The sequence below is a fragment of the Cydia amplana genome, chromosome 19 (assembly GCF_948474715.1).
Source record: "Cydia amplana chromosome 19, ilCydAmpl1.1, whole genome shotgun sequence".
Taxonomy (NCBI): Eukaryota; Metazoa; Arthropoda; class Insecta; order Lepidoptera; family Tortricidae; genus Cydia; species Cydia amplana.
Window position 1 is genome coordinate 9,406,706 of NC_086087.1, and position 22,057 is coordinate 9,428,762.

The window sequence follows — 22,057 nt, forward strand, 5'->3', positions numbered from 1 at the left end:
CAGCTTACTGTACATTTTTTACTTCAAACAACAGTCCATATGTGACTGACACTTCTGACACTTCACAGACAGTTATGCCTTCTCCATAAATATACCCGCAGCTTTGAATATTACAATACAATACAAATACTCTTTACAGTACATATGGTGCTACTTTCCCGAACTAGTGCGGCAAATAGCACTTTCCGTGCCTATGTCGAAAGTTTAAAGTGCCATATGTACTGTAAAACGTACACGTGCGAATATGTAATTCGCAACTCGTGTCGATTTAAAACACTCCCTTCGGTCGTGTTTTAATTTATCGCCAATCGTTTCGAATTTCCTCTTTTCCGCACTTGTATCGTAAATAACTATTATTGCACACCAGATTTTTATTATTTGCGGTTTAGGCCGCAAAATGAAAAATTCAATTGTATAACCCGTTCCAATGCAATGCATACATCCATACCATTGCAGTACATATTAAAACTATTCTGTTTCCTTATCGACAGTAACCAAAACCACCAGCAGAGCTCAAACTCGCGCCTCCACGAGCTATCGCAGCAGCACGGGCAGCTTCCCGTCCGACGACGACTCGGCCGACGAGACTGAACTACACACTATCGTCTACGACAATGAACTTGTAAGTTAAAGTTAACCTTAACCTGTCAGCTCCCAAGGGCTCAAATTTGGTCACGCTTATGGTGACGTCACACACGTGGGAACTCACGGGTTAACAAGTGGATCCACACAGCTAGTCGCTTTGCGAGCAAAGGGTATAGCCGGGTAAGCATGGCCAAACTGCCCTTAGCGAAAAAAACAATTTCCTTTTACTGGATTATTAACCTATGTATATGTAGTGCTTTCACCAAATATTAAGCCTGAAATGCTTCAGATTTAAAAAAAAAATGCAAAAAAAGAAAAATCATTTTTATTTTATTACAGCCAAAGTAATAATCCGATTTTTTTGTAATTTGGGTATGTTGTATATACAATTAAGGTCGCTTTCTGAAAAAAATAATATTGAATTATCTCTTAAAATAATAGTAAAAAATTGAGATGAAAATTTTCAGAAAAATAAAAAAAATACGTGCGAGATAGCGACAGTTACCAAATTTACATATTTTATGTAGAATTTAATAATGTTTAACATATATTTTTTTCAAAAATTAAAATCGGGATTAACAGTGTGAAAAACACTACATATACATAGGTTAATAATCCAGTTAAAGGAAATTGTTTTTTTCGCTAAGGGCAGTTTGGCCATGCTTACCCGGCTATACCCTTTCCGCTCGAAACAGGGCTATATCCGCGAAAATCGAAGTTCGCAAATAGGGTTGGCCGGTCGAAATATTTAGCAGATAGCGCCATCATAGCTTGCCCGGTCAATCCCTAGAATTGTGTAATTTTTTTTTAATGGCCTTGAAGCCTAATCTCATAGAAAAAGGGGCAAGCTATGATGGCGCCATCTATGAAAGCCTTTGACAGTTGCCAACCCCATTGCGGTAACTTTCTCTGTCACTCTAGTCACGCCTTGATTGGAGTAAAAGAGAAAGATGCCCGCAATTTGCGAACTTCGGTGTTCGCAGTAGGTCCTTAGATCTCTTTGTGACGACGTTCCTCGCTCAAGACAACGAGACCGCGCCTGCGTTAGGGCTCATTTAGACGGTGCGATAACTAGCATGCGAGTTTCATTACATTGCGTCATTTGATCGGTCGGCTGAATTGTTGTAACCTCAATGGTCCGCAATGTAACTAAAATCGCATGCGAGTTCGCGCACCGTCTAAATCAGCCCTTATGCTCAGTAAAGTCTTTACAAAACGATTGCTTCGAGCGGCGATTTCCTGGCGAGGTGCAATTTCGTTCTGTGTAAATCTGCATTGGCCAGTTTCTCAATTATCATTTCCCGAGCAATCATGAAAGGCTTGCTAGAGCCATGCCCTGAAGGCAACATTCTCAGTCATTTAGGATTTATTTTTTAATATTATAATAATACTTCTTTTATTTAAATTGTTGCTACAAAACTTAATTTATTGTACTAGCTGATCTGTTGCTTTAAAATTCCCTTACGAACGATATCTAACCTTTTGTCCATGATAGATATGAGAGCAGCATATTTAACTTGACAAGTAAACCTTTTTATTGTATTTTTAGCAACAATCTCTGCTGAACGATTCGAGCGAATTAGCCGATAGCAGACGCGATTCCAAAGGAAACGTCACCATCCCCGAGACGCCCGAAGGAAGCGATATGTAAGTACACCTTTATTTTACACTGTGTAGAAAAAACGTCACGCATTGACATATGAGTATTACTAAAACAGTTGGCTTAAAACTCATTCAAAAGCTTTTGAAAAAGTAACACAAACATGCAAATAATTTAAAAATACCAGCGCTTATTCTTTAATAAATAAAAATAAAGTAAATAACTCGGTAACCTTACGTTTTTCTTCATGCAGCCTTGCGTTTTGCTTCATTAAGTACTTCTAAATTGGTTACCAAAATTTCCAACATAAACATATTTTTGCAGGTCCGATTCCGAACCAGAAGAGGTGATAACAAAACCAAAAGGCAAACGGAAGTAGGCAATCAAAACAAGTCCAAATTAATTAACAATTTATTAATTATTTCTACAGTAATTAACTAATTACAGTACGAATGGGCTAGAGAAAACGGGTAATAGAAATGAAGATATAACTGTAACAACTTTTTTTCTAGCATATTCAGTATTGTTCATGAATTTACGCTTAATTGTAAGTTTTGTACTATAATTAAATGCCTTTACACACACATGGGTACACTCGTTTTCTTATGAATCACACATAAACACACACACATACTATGCTGTGTAAACCACCGATTTCGCATCTTTAGAAACTCAAAACTAATCTTGAATTTGATCTTTATTATTCTGCAGTTTGGCCAATTTTTGTGTTGTATGAACTCTAATAAATAGGAACGGAAAAAGGTTAAAGTACAAGTCAATTCACAAGAGCTGGCACGAATGGAACGAATGGGTGAATGAAATTGTATAATGTGTGTCGGTTCTGACTGTATACCAATATATGTGTCACTCATACAAGAAAGTTTCGTTCATTCCATTCGGAGCTTTCGTGAAAAAACCTGTACCTTACGGGGTTATTTAGAATCATTAACAGAAGAGTCCTGTCATAAAAATTAAAGATTGGACTGGAGGTATCCATATTTCTCTACGTCTTGGCTACCTCTTCATCACTACATAGTATAAAACAAAGTCGCTTTCCGCTGTCTGTCTGTCCCTATGTATGCTTAGATCTTAAAAACTACGCAACGGAATTTAATGCGATTTTTTTTAATAGATACAGTGATTCAAGAGGAAGGTTTATGTATAATTTGTTAACCCGTGCGAAGCCGGGGCGGGTCGCTAGTATATTGTCAGGTGACAAGCAAAACTCACTAATGACTAAAAAATATTTGAACAAAAATCAACCTTTTAATACTAATATGGTTCACTATGGCTATGAATTTATGGTGGTAATTAGTGAGTTTTGCTTGTCACCTGACGATACTATATAACGCTCATCTTCCTTGCTATCTCTGATTAGGTGTTATTAAATAAACTCTATATTATTAATGGCCGTGCGTATAATCGTTAGGATATCCAATGGTAGTCCAATCTAGACTGGGTCCCGTGTACTTGTCAGGGTATTGATCGTCGTACTTGTCTCTGTAGCTGCCATCCACAACCTTGTCCTTGTATTTTTGCTCGTCCTGGTAGCCGTGGTAGCCTTGCTTCCAATCGGCGTCGTGCCACGACGGTATCTTCCAGTCTTTGTGACCGTACCATCTGGGAATAGAAAATTCTTATTAGGGCCTGTTAGTGACTGTTAGACAACGCCAAAGGAAGCATAAGGCTAAAGCTTTGGTTTCCTTCGAAAGCGGTGCCGTCATATAGCGGCCGTCTCCATACAAATACTACGACATCCATATTTAGCCGTATTATTTAGTATGGAGACGGCCGCTATATGACGGCACCGCTATCCTAGGAAAACCGATCTTAAGCGTATGCTGAGACGCAGGCGACGCAGTTCACGCAGAACAGCGCAGAGCAGATTTTGTAAAGTATGGAACGTCCTTGCGATGCAGCGTGCGCAGCTAAAGGACGTTCTTTACTTTACAAAATCTGCTCTGCGCTGTGCTTCGTGAACTGCGTTGCCTGCGTTCAGCATACGCTTAGCCTGACTAGCAGAGATCGGATTTTTATCAGCAAAACAAGACTGCCGCAAGTTTCATGCGCTAAAACAACGTGTAAGAAAATTCGTGCCTCGACTTTGACAGCCCAAGCATATCGTCACTTCTGGCTTATCTTGACACAAGTCGCGCGACTTCATCTTCTTCTCTTGCTAGTCTTGCTAGTCGCAGCACTCGCAGCAATACATTCTGCCCTAGTAGCACGGTCGCATTTTTATCATTTATCACCATGCCTGTCACGTTCTAACAAGTATGTAAGTGCGAAAGTGACGGGCTTAGTGATAGTGGATAAAAATGGAACCGTGCTGAGCCCGCTGGGCGTGACGTGCCGGCACTGTAAGCTCGACTAGTCACCTCAACTCAACACGTTCTTGTTCATAATTTATGTTTACTGACACTATGTTTAGCTGCAAAAAATTCGATCTCTGATGATCAGGTGAAGAAGAAGAGAGGTGTGTCAGGGTGTGCGAGGCAATAGTGCAAATACTACTCTACCATTCAGTGCTTCTAGCAGCTACCTACACTTGAATAAGACCTTACCTGTCCGGGTTATAGTGAGTATCGTAATCGTATTTCTCATTGGGATTGTACTTCCATTTGGGTTGGAAATAAATCGACTGCGCCGTTTTGGACGACTCTCCAAAGCTGAAATACACATCCAATCTGAACTAGAAGCCAATAGTGGTCGGTTTGGATCGACCTATACCGCTAATTTTGAATTTAATAGATTTAACTAAAGGAGAAGTCTTCCTGAATTAGAAATCAAAACTAATTACAAATATTTGGAACGTAAACAATGTTATACGAACATAAATTGATTGAGTGGTATACTCGTATTCTGCAACAATTAACAGTTTGACTAGTTGATATATAATAATTCATTTAGCGACAACACTAGATGGTTACACGACTAAATATAATATTCGATTATAGATTTGGTTCAGAAAACGGCACTAAAGCTTTGGTTTCCTCCAAAAGCGGTGCCGTCATATAGCGGCCGTCTCCATACAAATACTACGACATCCATATTTAGCCGTATTATTTAGTGGAGCTGGCCGCTATATGACGGCACCGCTATCATAGGAAACCCGATCTTAATTAGCTTGATCCTGGCTTGATCTTCTTGACCTACCCACTTTAATTTAATTTGCCTATAACGATCTTTCGCTCCACGGCGCTGCAAGTAAAAGGATTCAAAACGTTGGTAGTTCCGTTACCTTTCATCTTTCACCTAAGAGAGACTCCACACTAGCGTCTCCGGAGCGTGGCGTCTACTCGTAGTCAGCGCAATGGAAAACGGTGTCGCTGCGTAGTTGCGACGTTGTTTCGAGCAGCAGCCATAGAGATGACTTGACGCCGAAGTTTGACGCTAGTATGGGGTCTCTCTAAACATCGCCAATAAATAAATACCTAGCCTTACCTTTTACCAGTAGTTGCGCTATCAGGAGGACTGGCATCGTTGCCGAACCGGTTACTGATGGCATCAGTGGTGGCAGCGTTGCCGAATTTGTTCTTGAGGCGGGAGTAGCGCGACATGATGAACTGAGCCGCTCGCTCGGCTATCATGATGGTTGGGGCTGCTGTGTTACCTGAAATATGGGGGTGATGTCATTTGCTTGCCTTGTCATGACATATAGTTAGATGGAACGCATAGAAATCACATTTGTAATCGTATTTAACTAATTATATATGTCTTTGTTATCATCGCAAACGAAAATATATGATAGGTGCCTTCGCGCGGTTACCGAAGTCGTGTTGTCCGATTCTGTTCGGTAAAATATTTCGGTTTAGATATGAACGTATATATTTTATATGATGAACTGATGATATCCTTAATTCACTTACCCGATGGTACAACAGGCATCACAGACGCGTCAGCAACGCGCAGACCTGAAAAATAAACAATAAGTTTAGCAATTGATTCAATCCTAGCAGGTATTTTCTCGCACATAAAATCACATGATTCACAATTCCTACCTTGAATTCCATACACCCTGAGCTCCGGATCCACGACGGCCATCAGGTCAGTCTTGGCACCGATCTTGCATGTGCCCACTTGGTGGTTCTCTGGCGCCGTGTAGTGCTTGGCTAGGCATCTGAAGTACTCGTCAGAAGGTATCTGGAAGTCCTGGCAGTCTTCGCGTTTTGAAGGCTCCATGCCGTATTTCTCTCGCATTATCTAATAACGTAAAAAGTTCTTCTTAGTTGTTTTATTTAGGCCCTACATTTATTAGAAGGTACGTACTAGGTACTATTAAAATGTGAAGTGAACCCTGGTTTTTTATCAAACTGTGCTTTCCGAAGGAAACTACACTATTTACTAATAAGTAGTATGTGATTGATTTCGCCAGTATCCCAAAATTAGATCCTGACGTGATGGCAATAATACCTTTCAAAGACAAAGAAACTAATTTCTATAATCGGTCTTCGAAATTTGGAAGTATGCCAAAAATAGCTATGTTCGGACAAAAACAACAAAAACTCACGGTAGTATTCGCCAGCCTATGAGCGACCCAAGCTGCGTCAACCAAGACATCCAGCTCATGTTCATCGAAAAAATAGTTGGGCTGCATCAGAGGTGGTTGAAGCGGGTCTGCCGAACGCACGGCGAGGTAGCCTCGGCTGCGTGGCTGCAAGGCTATGGCCGATATGCTGGAAATAAAAGGGATTGTGGTTATAACTGAGTGAGCTGATGATTAAGTGAGGAGGTAATGAGAAAAATATAAAGGGGCACAGAAGGGAAGAACGCGTGGAAAAGACAGGAAGAAACAGACTGTCATTGAGATGTAAAGGAAAAAATTTAGTGTCCGTAACTCGTAACTAAACAGATCATAAGATAACTCTAGATGCTAAAGCATTTCGCAAGTCTCTCATTAAATTTATCTTCTTCATGTAGGCTAATCTAGTAGATCAGATCTTTGGATCTGTTAACTTGTTATTGTAACTCAAATCATTATTTACCGACACTACACTAGGATCTTTGGAAACTTACGACACACTTCTCCTCTCGCGGATATCCTTTACTTTGTCGGGATCAGTCGCAACACCATCGCTACATGACGCGTAGTAGCCACCGAAGAAGAACTGTATGTCGGGGTGGCGGCCGCCTCTTGCCGCGTACTTGGAGTTCACAATGCCTGTGAGCTACGGAATATTTGTATATTAACATTAATCAAAATTCAACAGATAAGAACCATCTAAAAAAAAATATCTGTTTGTTAAGTGACAAACATTAAACATATATAACAAAATTATTGTAGAAAATGTACAAAATATAAAAATGAATTAAAAGTCAAAACCGCCCATAATTAATAAGGATCATCTTTAAAAAACAAAAAATGGGTTCAATAAAAAACAACCGCCTTAAAGTAGGTTCATCCATTTGGCAAATACGATGATACATACATTAAAAATAAAACACAAATTTTTGTGGCGAAAATACAAATTAAAATTTTGGACAGTAAAAAAGTTGTTTTTCGCTAACGTTATCGTTGGGATCTTAAATTTTTCTTGGATGAAGTTCGTTAAGAACGTTTGTCGAGAAGCCTCAACTATTAATGTAATTACCTGAGACAAACCAGTAGAAGACAAAGGCCCATCTCTATTCAACAGATACTGAGTGGCGCTGGCCCAGTCCAAGTCGGCAATCTGCGGCTCCTTCGTCAGGGTAAACTCGAGATTCACGCCGACGTGGTTGTGCAGGTTCTGACCTACGCCGGGCAGGTCCTTAACTACGGGGATGTTGACTTTCTGGAGCATCTCCTTAGGACCCACGCCGGAGAGCATGAGGATTTGGGGGGAGTTCAGAGTGCCGGCTGATAGGACCACCTAAAACAAGGACGCTTTATTATTTTGAATACTTGTTTAGCTATCAATACTCCAAATTAAAAAAAAAAGCAACAACGGTTGCACTCCGGGAGTGCCGATAGAAGTAAAAACTCACCTGACTATGTTACCGACGCCCGGTAACACGATACATATGTTTAGCGGAGGTATTCTATTTATTAATTATATATTATTATCATTCTCAAATAAGATCACACTTTTTCATTGACATGTTTATTTACATACTGCCACGACAACGTGAAATTATTTGAACATAGGTAAAGAGTCTTGAAAAGGAGTCCGCAACATAAATAACATTATTATTATTTATTTATCGTATGGCATATGTACATGTCACTGGATTACAATGTCAAAGTTAAGGTTGTAAGAAAATCTTAGTTAGAATTTCGCCCTTCCCAGGTACGCGACTGCTTCATCTGACAGGGTCTTAAAATCGTCTACTTGGCCTGTGTATCTAGTAAGGGGGCATTCCAGAATGATGTGGTTGATGGTCTGATCTGGGTGCCCGCAGTTACAGGCAGGAGAGGAGCTCCAGCCCCATTTATACCAGTGGTGGCCGCAGTTGCCAACTCCTGTTCTTAGGCGGTTAAGAGCGGACCACACCCGGCGGGGTTCCTTGAAGCCTACTGGGGGTACACGCAGGGGTAGAGTAGAGAAGGGGTTGGCTTGGTCTCTGAGGGCTTCCCATTCTGCGGTCCATGCCTCCTCCAGGGTCCGGGTGGTCAGGGAATTTCCCATCAGTAATGCAGGGGGGTTTCGGGATTTAAGACGTTTACTTCCGAAACCCTCGAGGTCTTGGTGAATTGGTAAGCCAGGACTGCAGTGCGCTTTCGTTAATTCGCGTTGGAGGCATTTTTCTCTTCGCAGGTGCGCAGGGGCTATGTTACTAAGAGCTGGAAGCCAGTGGGTGGGTGTTGGCTTAAGGCATCCCGTTATTAGACGGAGAGTCTGGTTTAGCTGCGTGTCGACGGCTGAGGTATGAACACTATTTATCCAGACTGGGGCACAGTACTCAGCCGTCGAGTAAACCAGGGCCAGCGCTGTGGTTCGGAGACAGGAGGCAGAGGCTCCCCAAGTTGTTCCTGTTAATTTTTGCACTAGACTATTCCTGGTCTGCAGTTTAGCCGATACTTTTTGTAGGTGACACTTGTAAGTAAGACTTCTGTCCAGGGTAACTCCAAGGTACTTGGGGTGCGGGTTATGTTTAAGTATTGTGCCTTTAAACTTGACTGTCAGTGTTCTTTCTGCAAGCTTATTGTTAAGGTGGAAGCAGCAGACTTCCGTCTTACTTGGGTTAGGACAGAGGCGCCACCGGGTGAAAAAGTCGTCGAGGGCTTCCAGGTCTCTTTGTAGGATTGGTTCGGTGGAATCCATTTTGTGGTGTTGGGTAATCATAGCCAGGTCGTCGGCGTATCCGAATTTACGTGACACAGTATCGGGAAGGTCATGCACGTAGATATTGAACAGGAGAGGGGCTAGGACAGAACCCTGCGGGAGCCCATTGTTTAGTGTTCTGACGCTGCTGGTTTCGTCACCCAGGAAAACCTGTACCGGCCTATTAGTAAGGGTGTTTTCAATAAGCCTGTAGATCTTCATGCACGGGATTATTTTCAACAGTTTATATAACAATCCCTGGCGCCAAACTGTATCATATGCAGCAGTCAAGTCGATAAAAACCGCAGATGATTTAAGGTTCTTATTAAACCCGTTTTCGACATGTGTTGTGAGAGCGAGCACCTGGTCACAGCAGCTACGGTTAGGTCTAAAGCCAGCCTGTTCCTGGGGGATGATTGCGTTTACGGCGTCATGAATGCGATTGTGGACTAGTCTCTCCAGTAATTTATATACAACGCTTAAGAGAGCGATCGGTCTATAGCTCTCTGCTTTGTCGTCAGGCTTTCCTGGTTTGAGGATAGCGATTACCCTAGCCCGTTTTAATGATGTAGGCATTTTCCCGGAATCCATTATGGAAGTGTAAAAGTTTGCCATCCACGCGCGGGTCTTTGGTCCACTATGAATAACATTGAGTTTTTCTTTATTGATTTAAATGCCATCTATATTAAGAGTGGCCACCTTACGGGGCTTACGGTCACGTGATCGCCTTACGCTGTCTCGAGTTTATAATTTTTTCCCCACCTCAAAATGTGCCCAGCGCCGCTAAAGAAGTTTTCACTTCAAAAAACATTAATAACGTATCTATCATTCGGAGTAGTCAAAAGCATAATGTGAACCACTCGAAATGTTTTCGATTTTCTAGTCTAGACCTAGAGTCACGTAGTCTAAGGGGTAGGATGTTGTTCCGGTCAAGTAATGATCACCAATATTAACAGATATTAACAGGTCTATTCCTAGGACCCTGGATAGATCTTAAATAATTCAGCATGAAAGTTACTTGACCAACAGAGGATCTCGCTCTCCTAGAACTACCTATAAACTTTGTTATTATTACCTCTTTGCTGGCTTTGACAAACTTCGTCTGCTTGTCTTTGATGTACTCGACTCCGATGACCTTCTTCGTGTTGGGGTCTATGCGTACTTTGGCAACGTGGGCGTTGAGCAGGACATCAAGGTTCTCGCGATTTGACGCAGGTCTGAGGAAGGCGCGGGCTGAGCTGAACCGGGAACCGTTGCTGTAAAAAATGCGTTTATGTCACCGACTACCTACATTTGATGGACTGGTTAACAATGTTAACATTGGGTAAATTAGGTAAATATGCTATACATAAAGAGATCCAGATGTGGAAGTGGCATTGGATTAGGCATATCCTTTTTAGTGTACGGCACAAACTTTGTTCGCAGTACACTTATGGGATCACATCGGTCTTACAAATCAGTTAAATGTGTTTTTTTTACCGTATTCTCGCTCAGTCATAGTCTGTGTAGAGTTAGTAACCGCCTTAACCTCTTGTCTGTGTATGATATGGACCCTGACTGAATTTTTAGTCATCTTTTTGCTTTTTTCGAGAACGATTTGGTCTGCCATCCGCACAGCCGAGGTTTGAACGCACAATTTTTGACCACCACATGTACAATTGTAAAAGAAAATAGGCAAGGCACTCGGGAAACGGCTGAGGGAGGCAACGGGCGACCCCCGCGCGGGCAGCTTTCTCGCGCAGAGAATTGCAATCGCAATCCAGCGCGGGAACGCTGCCTGCGTATTGGGCACCCTCCCGGGGGCACCAACTTTTGGTAGGTATTTTTAATTTTTAGTTTTAGTTATTTTAATTGTAGTTAGTGTAGTTAGTTTTATATTCCTGTCTATGTCTTTTAGTAATTTAAAGAAAATAAGTTGTATGTAGGTATACTAACTCATTGAGGGTTTGTGCGATAGTGAAGCCAGTGATCGTCTCCCCGTTAAGGTCGCTGGTGGGTGGGTAGCCCAGCTCGATCGCCGCGGACACCACGTCGTGCGCGAACCGTGGTGCGTGTCGGAACTGTTAACATATACAAAGGATATTTAATAATTTAACTTATAGCTCTTTGTGTAGCAGGCAACAAATACTGACCTGAATTTTTTTTCGTTACTTTATAAATATCAATTAAATTCTTAGCTCTTCGCATGATAGACTGGAATTGCTAATTGGCACTTGATTTGCTCATCTTCTCTACATTGAATATAGAATCGCACGCGAGCCACAATTTTATGATTAAAATTGCTAAATTTACGACTTGACAAAGTCATGTATCCTCACCTTCTGAACCGGCAACGGCCCACCAGTATTATGATACTGGCTGGACACTCCGTCTCCGATCTCCCTATTGTCTTCGCTCTTCAAGAAGAAAGGTAGCACGTGGTACCAGGACCAGCCGGTGGCGCCCTCTATTGCCCAACCGTCGTAGTCGGCCGCGTGCCCTCGCATGTACATCATGCCGTTGATTGTTGAACATCCGCCTGGAATTTAGGAATAAACATAGTGATAGGGTGATAGCCCCTCAGCTAATGACAATACAACTGTCATAACTGTCATGATATAATACAGGGAAATTAGGTATTCCGTAGTAGACTAGCGTGGGCAGATAGCCCGAAATCCTCTGTGTCGACGTGGGCCATCCTTACTAACTTTCATATGTTGACCATGATAATAATGAATTAATAAGTAATGAAGCCATTACCGTTATCTCGCCTAGAATGTCGTATGTATGTATGTATCTAGGGCAGTTTAATCGCACAACCAGGGATCGGATACCGGTATTTTTTGTATGGGAACGGAAACGGTATTTTTTCGTTCTTTGCTAATTACTTCATTTCTAATTGAGCAATCTAATAATACGAAGTCGTAACCTAAAAACACGTCCTACATTTCGAGTATAAAATAATTCGAAAAATATGGTTATTTCTAAGTTTTTGCAAAAAACCGGTTCCGATCCCTGCGCACGACAGACGTCAACGTCTACATTAACATACTTATCCGTTAATTTCTCCTGCTCTATGGAACAAAGTCCGTCTTGAAATTTAAGAACTAAAGGAACACTAAGCCAGACTTACCCAACATCTTGCCCCTAGGCCAACTGCAATACGAGCCTTCAGATAGGCAGGCTTTCTCTTGAGCTTCAGTCTTGTACAGCCAATCCGTGTCCGGTCGACCCCAGTAAGCCGTCACCCATGCTGGCACTGAAGATTGCGTTGGTTCGTCCCCACCCGCCTCTATTAAAAGTACCTGAAAAGAAGAATAGGTTAAAGGAGTTCCTTTACAGTTGATAACTGATACTTGCACCATCCCACTAACCCGGGGTTAACCGGTTAAACCTGGAGATACTCCTCCCTCAACAGGATAAGTTCGCCTTTGTACTTCTTACTATTTTTTTTGTTATTTTTAATATCTTTTTGTACAATAAAGAGTTTACTACTACTGCCATGGTTACCACTACAATTTGACACTGAGTTAACGGTTTATACGGTTAACCCCGGGTTAGAAGAATGGTGCAAGTGGGCCTAACAATAATAAAATCAGGAACATATTTATAGATAACGAATGTTTTGGAAGTTACTACGAGTCTCTAAAATAATGATTATACCTACTCGTACACGCAACTTTTTGCTTTTAACAGTCACACACCGTGATTGCGGTTTTCATATAAAAAATATAAAACGGCTAAACGATTAACTTATTAAAAAACTAGTTTCGTACCTTCTTAACTAATTATGTTGATGTACGATGATGTCATTAGAGTATCTTCACGTGTTTACATAGATTGGGAAAATATTATTTGTAAATATTCCTATTAAAAAAATGTTTCATGATTGTGTCTTTGTTTACAATATTTCTATGCATTTTCTCTTTTTTTGTAATAAGTAGGTTCAGTTATTGTTCTATTAATTGACATTCCAAGTGCTTTATATTGTAGTTATGAACTGTTTATTTGTGTTAATCAAATGAGATTTAAAAAGCTTATTTTTTATAATGTGTTTTTAACTAGATTAGAAATCGAACTAGCGATCTAAGCGAAGCGATATGTGACAAAATATCACGCGTTATAATTTGGTAGAACATTCCAAACATGCAGGAAGTGTTAGGTCAGGGCGTAAGGTTTTTAAACCCGTTTGGCGGACCGTTAAATGTTTATTTATTTATTCTTAATTTATCCGAATACCTGCGTTTTTATCAGGTTCTTTTAGCCTGACATCAACAATTATCAACATAAATGAGATTATGAATTTGACTGCAGCAGAGGCAGGTTGGTTTGTCTATCTTTTTTTTTTCCTTTTACATGCCTTTAAGTTTTATTTAAAAAATAACGCTGTAATGTAATAATAGTATTTTTCGGACGATGTGTAACAAAGAATCGACCAAAACAAAATGTAGACATGTGGTAGACATACATGCGATATTTTAACATTACATAGGATAGGATACAACTAAACGGAGTAGCCATTAACAGGCTTTCCCCTCTGTCGAAAATAGGCGGCCAACGGTCATACACCATTGTGCACACATTCCAGTTTATACATTTATGGACTGACGTTTATCTGACATGGCTATTTTTACGTTACGCATACATTTGACGTTCCCCTCCCCCGCAAAAATCGGCAGACTGTTTTGTACAGAAAATTACAGACATGGCGTCTCCGTTTGATTATATCCTCCAAGTTCAACGTTCAACAACGCGTTAGTTGGATTAGCCAATTAACGCGTATATTTTTATAGAAATAATATTGGCTCTACTAAATGAAATATTTGGACATTTCTTCCAAATGTGTTAAACAACAAATCACCGCTGCTGTATTTACCCGTAGTGCATCAATTAACAAAACAATGTATATAGTATCTTGTATTCTGCAGACATGGACAATGCACGGATTTTCACATTAATCAGACACGGATGGACAGGCATTGTGAATGGGAGGCCGTTGAAGATGTACCTATACTGACTTAAGCGAATAAAGAACTTTAGCTAAGCTTCTAAGTCTCGTTTGTTGAATCCTTATAGTGAACAATCTGTAAGAAGACATTGCTTATATTTAACTCTAACGTAATTGTATAACTGGGCGAAGACAACACCGGTAGAGATTGCTTGAACGAATGTATTTCTACCCATGAACGAAAATATGTCACTCTCTATAGTATAACCATACGCAATATGTCTTGTACAGTCGCCATCAGTTATATCAGAGCGGCTAAGGCGCTCACAAATATCTGAACATGCCTCTATTGTCAGCGTTAGAGTGCGTGTTCAGATATTGTTCATATGTGACGTTATCTATGAAAAGGGACCTTATTGTCGATGGCGCTTACGCCATTAGTAACGATGCTACGATATAAATACAATGCCGCGCGACGCTATGCGGCGTAAGCGCCATCGACAATAAGGTCCCTTTTCATAGATAATGCCCCATATTGTGAACACCTTGGCCGCTCCGATATATCTGACGGCGACTGTAGCTATCGCTCGGATAAACAAAGGATCAGTGAAGATAAGACATACCTTCCACTGTGGATTCTCCGACAACCTCGCAGCAACCACCGAGCCCGCAGTCCCGCCACCCACGACTATGAAGTCATAGCTGTCCAACAGACTGTCGGGGGTTTCACTGGTGACCCTGTTGCAGGGGTCCGCGAGGTCGCAGCGGCCGTTGATAAAGGCCTCTAAGACGGTCATGAAGAGCATGAACTGTCCTCCGCAGGAGGCGGCCATGGATGGCCCTACCTCCCGTATGGGGCAGGAGCATGGCTGAAAAAAACAAGGATAATTGGATATTAAGTAAAAAAAAGTTGTAATTTCTTGTGATAAGAACCAAAAAAGTTAAGGTGCAATCACACTGGGAGCCTGGCAGCCTTACCTATCTATTAAAATCGGCGACCAATCTGGTGAACAACCCAGTGCGATTATTCGATTGCCTAGATAACAAGATTAAGACGATACAAAAATCTAATAAGTAATATTATGAAGATCTACTCTCCAGTGGAGAGTCTCCACATCAGTAGCTAACATGACCTAAGGAACCTAGTGTCCAAGTATATAATTTTATTGGCAGTTTTTTATTACTTATATGTTCATGCATGAAATTAAATACCTATGTAATAAGTTAACAATGTTAACATAGGTTAAAGTTACTATATATTATATTAGTTCCTTTAATTAATATAATATAAGTGCGAAACGGTTACAAAACAAAAACTATTTCAACTAACACGAGCATGTTATTTTTTACAAATTCATGTTTTTTGCGTAGTCATTCTTCTTAAATGTTCTACACAACACTGGTATGTCTTCGTTTTTTGCTGCCTCATCATGTCAACAAATCAATTCATTGTCATTGCTAAATCAGTTCCTCTAATCATCGGATAAAGACATAATTCAATAATAATTCCATGGGACTCACGTTCTACAATTATATCTACGATTGTAATTATTTTTTCCTCCACGATTTCATCAATACAGTTCATCTAATTGTTATAACTACGAGATCATGTACCAATTCCAATGATTGAGGATGTAAAGACTGTTTTTGTCGTGCGTTGGCAACTAGCCGTCATTCATGATCGTCATACAATGTTGTAGAATGACTTAAGTATACTATAATTGTGGTATACACACGTCCTTTTCCATTATTAAACATGTAGACAATTAATCAATGCGAGATAAGGCTTCACATAATTATGTAAAGTAAAAACTTGGATTTTCCATTGATTTTTGTAGGTAGGTACGTTGTAGATGCGGGATCGACATTTCGTCGTGACTATGGCGTATTCAAAATTTTACAATATTTACCTATTCAGTATTCCTATTATATATTGTCTAGGTGGGCAAAGCATAACATGCAAAATAAAAAAAAAACACACACATCGTTATTCAAAATGTATTGCTCTTAAATCCCGTAGTTAGTAAATGAAATGATAAAAATCAGCAAATCAGTCATCATCAGTATTAAAATATATTATTTTTGCGTTTATATTCTGCCTGCTTACTTGCCTTATACGCATAATATCGATTCGTAAAAATACAGACTGTACGTGATTATGAAAAGTTCAACCACCTCAAAATAATAAGACCATTTTTATCATTACGCGTTCATGTTCATAATTAATTCGTTATAACGAAATTTATTTATGTTAGGTATCTACTTAGATAAAAAAAAGTTTGGTTAATTTGGCAATTAATTAATTACACGCTTGTCGCGCATTTTTTTAGTTTTCTACTAAAACAAACCAACATTTTTTTAAATAATGCAAAATTTTAAAAACGACTCGTACCAAAATTATTCTCAATAGTTTGACCATGAGCTTGAATATCCGGTCGGTAACAGTCAGGGTTTCCGTGGCACCACACATACGAGTATGTTCTTAATATAAATTACATAGATACTTATATTGATTAATATTCAGCCTAACCTTACCACTGACTTCCAAATAGCCCTTTTGAGCTGTTTCAAATTATTTCAATTTTCACGGTCAATCTAAAACGGCGCTCTAAAATATAATTTCGTGTTTTACATTTTTGATTCAAATTCATATTAACCCTTAAATGCATTATGATGTAGATCTACATCGTATATTTTGATGGCCCGCGCCTCAATATGCAAATATTATTTTTTAATTACTATGATTTTTTTATTTATTTTTCCTACAATCCATACAACATTACCCATCTATTTTAGTTTATTAGGAAATTATACAAAAAATCATGCATTTAAGGGTTAGTGTCTTTCGATTACCCACTAATCTCTCATCAGCTCATCACAGTACAGACAGCATCAAAAGTAACGGTTCATACTACGCGTCAAAAGTATTTATTAGTAAGTCCCTGTATGTAGAACAATTCCCTACACTGTGGAAGGTGGAAGGCTGGCAGGTACCTACTTTAGATAGCGAACTGTACAAATATATCTCTAATTGTAAAATAATCCAGGATAGCAGATATTTTTAGAGCGTTGTTCCATCCGCTATTATTGATGCTGGCTGTAGTGTAGTTATTGACATACCCCTAAATTACATAAAATCGCTAACATGGTCACGGTAAATGAACAAGTATAAAACAATTCGTCACGGATACCGGAGATTAGGCGAGTAATTATCGTTAGACCACAAAAACTAATTTAATCAAGTGTTTAATGCGTTTCTAGACAGAGATCTACATTTTAAGGTTTGGGATTAAAGCAATACATATATGCCGAGGCTGATCTGACAAAGAATAATTAAATGTATAAAAAAATAAAAAGGCATTTATTTAATTTTTGTATCTAACATTTAATATCGGATCGGATAATGTGAAAACTTTCTAAAGCCGTTGGCGTATAAATTTTGACAGTACAAGTACCTAGTATTAATTTTTGAATGCTCTACTGCCATAGTCAATTTTGCAATCGGTACAACAAGTAAATATTTTACGCATATAACCCCGAGGAGCTTAAAATATATTTTCGATCTACAAATCAGGGATGTTGCGAATATCCGCATCCTCAACCGCGGAACTTCCGCATTATTTTCAACATCCGCGTCTGCATCCGCATCCGCATAAAATCGATGCGGATTTAATGCGGATGCGGATGTGGAACAGGTCGGTACAGGAACGTCTTAGCATCGGCGTAAGTGCTAGACTGCTAGGTAATTTAGTCATTAGCCAAAAAAACCTATTAGAAATTAGCAGTCAAGCGTGAGTGGGACTTAATGTACGGAACCCTTGGAACGCGAGTCCGACTCGCAAATGACCGGTTTTTTGAAATAAAAATTACTAAAATGTAATATTTGACGTTTTTTATGTACCTATCTTGACATCCGCATCCGCATCCGCGGATGTGAGCCTTTAAAAATCCGCATCCGCATCCGCGGATGTCAAAAAATCCGCATCCGCAACATCCCTGCTACAAATGAATCGTATGTAGCTCCTTTATTTCATTTTTTACAAGTATTTATTTACTTCTGACTGTACATTCGGTGGCTTTCATAATGCTTTGTATCGGTAGTTAATCGTCTTCCTATAATATAATGCTCTTATATAGTAGTTTATGCAACAGTGATATAATAAGGGTTCTTAAAATTCAAGGGTCGAAGTTACAAAACGAGACGTAGTCGAGTTTTGTAAAAAAAGACCCGAGAATTTTAAGAACCAATTATGAGCTGTTGCATACATTACTTTTTCTATGCAGCAAAAAAAAAAAAAAAAAGTTATTATTAAAAAAAAGAGTTATTATTAAAAAAAAGAGTTATTATTAAAAAAAATAGTTATTATTTAAAAAAAATTGAGTTCTTATTTAAAAAAAAAAAGAGTTATTATTGTAAATGAAAACATACCTCTTTCAATCAAGATGATCGGAACTTGTATCTTTAAAAAAAATAAAGCAGTTGTATTATACTCATAAGATGACTGCTAGCAGTCATCTTATGAGCCTATAGACAAAGCATTCAAATGACATTGCTTTAGATATCACTGTCAGTCATTTAATTGACACATTTAAGTGCTGGAGTAGAAAAAAAACTTAATAAGCCTGTTTTGTAACACGATAATGTTAACATATATATCGACGTTAAAAGCGGCCATAGAATATTAATTTATGGCATGCAGCTAACGCAATACCTAATTAATACTTTTATGGTTGAACTAATTAGTAATTACCTATTAGTGATATTGTATAATTGATTACGGACTTACCTCTGCCGATTGTATCATTTTCACTGATATTCAACTGAAACAATACGGAATACTTATTAGTTATTTCAGGCAAATGTGTTAGTTTTTAATTTATTCAGTCACCTAGGCTCTTAACATATATCACACGCGTGTGTATTTAAAATTATAGCTACAACTTTGCCACCTTAGTTATCCTCATTTCTAACTTGATATTCGTTTCAAATAACTGGTTCAGAAAAGTACTTTCGCCGAGTAAAATGTACTATAATTTTACACATATTCAGATAAAATGAATTCATAAAATAATTAATACCTAAGTGTTTGAACTGATATGAAATACTTAAGACGTTAACTTAAAATACTCAAATTTTTGCTTCAATATTGGTCATCTTGTTTATTGAAAAGTGCAAAGTTTCCCGAAATAAAGATGATATAAGAAAGATTCCCTCTCGAAGCTATTAACCGTGAAACAATTGCACGATGCTGTAGTGAACAAGCCCCCGTATAATCCATCCATTCGCAAGTTCGCGGCCACAACCGTTAACCTTCAAAACAAGCTATAAAATCATAATAACCAATCCAGTATTGTGCGTAAATTTCTCACCAGGCATTTACATAAATGCAAATTTTATTGTAAAGCGCAGAAGCTGATGTGCCGTGTCGCTTGAAAGTAACGGATTCACTTTATGTTACCGATTCACTTCGCATCGATTCACCGTTTCCGTAACGGTGGTTTTGTCCTGACCTATTATTACATGGTCTGCCAAAGATGTGATATTTTTCATTTATTTGGGAAAAAACCGCGGAAAAAAGGGCTGAGCTAACCTATACCTAGACCTACCTACCGTTTTTAACCCGACGCAAAAAGAGAGGTGTTATATGTTTGACGCCAATGTCTGTCTATCTGTCTGTCTGTGGCATTGTAGCTCTCCAACGGAAGGGCCGATTTCGATGCGGTTTTCTTTACGTGAAAGCGAGTTTGCTTGCGGTGGTCTGCTTATCTATCTGAGGAAAATCGATCCAGCAACTTGAAGAGTATCAGCTCTTTTCCAAAATGATGCTGTAAACGAGTTTGCTTGCGGTGGTCTGCTTATCTATCTGAGGAAAATCGATCCAGCAACTTGAAGAGTATCAGCTCTTTTCCAAAATGATGCTGTAAAGCATTTTTGCCATAAATTGTTTTTTTTTTTTGCATAATGCGTAGGGGGTTTTTATTAAAAATAATAATATACTAATTATATACGAGTATTGTTGTAGTAAAATCAGGATTACGTAATTAGTTCTAATTTACCGTCCTAAGCAAAAGGTTGACAGTTATCATAAGATCCGCCAATGATGTAGGTTTAGATAACATTCAATTGTATTCTACATTGACGAAGTGTCCATTCATTCACATTGAGGAAATGTCGCGTTTGGTATGGTTTTTGTTAGACGATTTCGGGTATCCACGGGTTTCAAATTAGTTCTCAGTAAATTTAAGGACGTAAAAAGTTAGTAAATATAATGTTTTAGTAAAAGTAAAGTTATAAAAATAAAGTTAATTTTAGATTAACTCATTAATAAAACTAAAAGGTTATTTTATTATCACTTATCAAACAACACAACACAACCCTTCTTGAGCTTACCGTGGAGCTTAGTCAATTTGTGGTAAGAAAATGTCCCATAGTATTTATTTATTATATTTATGGCAAGGCGGAACTCATTAAACGTACCATTCATCTTTTATTATTGTAGAGTAAAATAGAATTGCCCGATTTGAACAAGATCTTGTCTCGGCGTTGTATTCTGAAATTACAGTAATAGTATTTAAATTTAACTACAGCACAACTTTACTAATTAACTTTTAACGATGTGTTTTTATTTCAATCTAACTACATTGTCGCTAACGCTTCGTCGTCATTAAGGTTTCAACTTTAGGTGCAACATTTGCAGTCCTTGTGATATTTTTTCTTACAAATCTAATGCTGTTTATAAGCTCAATTGCTGCTGCTGATAATTTGTTTTGTGTTGTGTTGCTAGTGCTGTTTATAATGTTGTTTATTATCAATATGAGTATGAAATAAGCCTATTAAAACGGATTATATCGCGTATATTCAATTTATACTACATCCCGATAATTATAATCCGTTTTAATAGTTTTATTTTATGAGTAACTAGCGCGGAACCGAAGACAATATAATATAGGTAAGTATTTCAATAAACCGGAAAATTACTATATACAGCTTTATGATGTACTTAAATTGATTTTCTGCGTTGCATATATAATTCTGATTGGTTGGTTGATGTTAGATATTTTTTTACTGAAAGGTTATTTTATGCACACGTGATAAAAAAATAAGATCATTAAGCATATTGGCAGCTAACCCATATTAATATAGGTAGTAATGTTTTATGTGATCCTGGAATAGGTATTATTAGTTTTACAAAGTAGCAATGTTATTATTTACCTACCTCTTATAATCAATTGAAGACAATCAATCAATATATACTTATTAAACTTCTAGTATCCTGAAGATATACTGTATAGAAATATATTTATTTAACTGCTAGTATCTTGTAGATACTCGGCGACAGAAAGCGGCGGAGAAATTTCACATTAAAAACTCGTTGCAATAAAAAAATATTATTATTTTAATATGTATGTATTGTGTCAATGTAGGTATTATGTACCTACTGGCTCGTGTCAATCAAATAAGGAAATGTCACTCAAATAATTATTAAAATTACAGTTGATGATTTTGATGAACTAGATCTGTCTGATTTGTTGCGCGCTCAAGGTTTTGATGTCCAATTTGTGATACAATTGGACTTATCATCCCTACCAATATTATAAATTCAAAAGTAACTAGTTATGTCTGTCTGTTGCCTTTTGACGCTTAAACCGCTGAACCGATTTAACAAAAAATTAGTATGGAGATAGTTTGAGGGCGGAAGA

General features: G+C 38.5%; 3 protein-coding genes across 5 annotated transcripts in view; 1 reads left to right on the top strand and 2 right to left on the bottom strand.

Annotated features, from left to right (window-relative positions):
* The window catches only part of LOC134656825 (condensin complex subunit 3), a 33,604-nt gene extending 30,837 nt beyond the window's left edge, over window positions 1–2,767 (top strand). Inside the window, exons 27-29 of the mRNA XM_063512353.1 lie at window positions 511–622; window positions 2,135–2,232; window positions 2,510–2,767. Coding sequence (XP_063368423.1) covers window positions 511–622; window positions 2,135–2,232; window positions 2,510–2,564 — 265 coding nt within the window. The 3' untranslated portion in view covers window positions 2,565–2,767. The remainder of the gene's footprint in view (window positions 1–510; window positions 623–2,134; window positions 2,233–2,509) is intronic.
* Window positions 1–22,057, bottom strand: part of LOC134656962 (chromobox protein homolog 1-like) — a 179,759-nt gene that overhangs the window by 75,705 nt on the left and 81,997 nt on the right. The window lies entirely within an intron of this gene.
* LOC134656841 (glucose dehydrogenase [FAD, quinone]-like) lies at window positions 3,573–19,182 on the bottom strand. Of its 2 annotated transcripts, XM_063512367.1 has the most exons (14): window positions 19,144–19,182; window positions 14,980–15,225; window positions 12,542–12,713; window positions 11,748–11,947; window positions 11,365–11,489; window positions 10,505–10,685; window positions 7,777–8,037; window positions 7,202–7,353; window positions 6,696–6,861; window positions 6,187–6,388; window positions 6,055–6,099; window positions 5,630–5,798; window positions 4,750–4,854; window positions 3,573–3,805 (listed from the first exon to the last, which is right to left on the bottom strand). In XM_063512367.1, exons 1-14 carry the CDS (start codon window positions 19,159–19,161, stop codon window positions 3,589–3,591), a joined length of 2,259 nt encoding a protein of 752 aa, XP_063368437.1. In that variant the 5' UTR covers window positions 19,162–19,182; the 3' UTR covers window positions 3,573–3,588. The 2 variants fall into 2 exon arrangements, with proteins under 2 accessions (XP_063368437.1, XP_063368438.1); XM_063512368.1 differs by lacking the exon at window positions 4,750–4,854.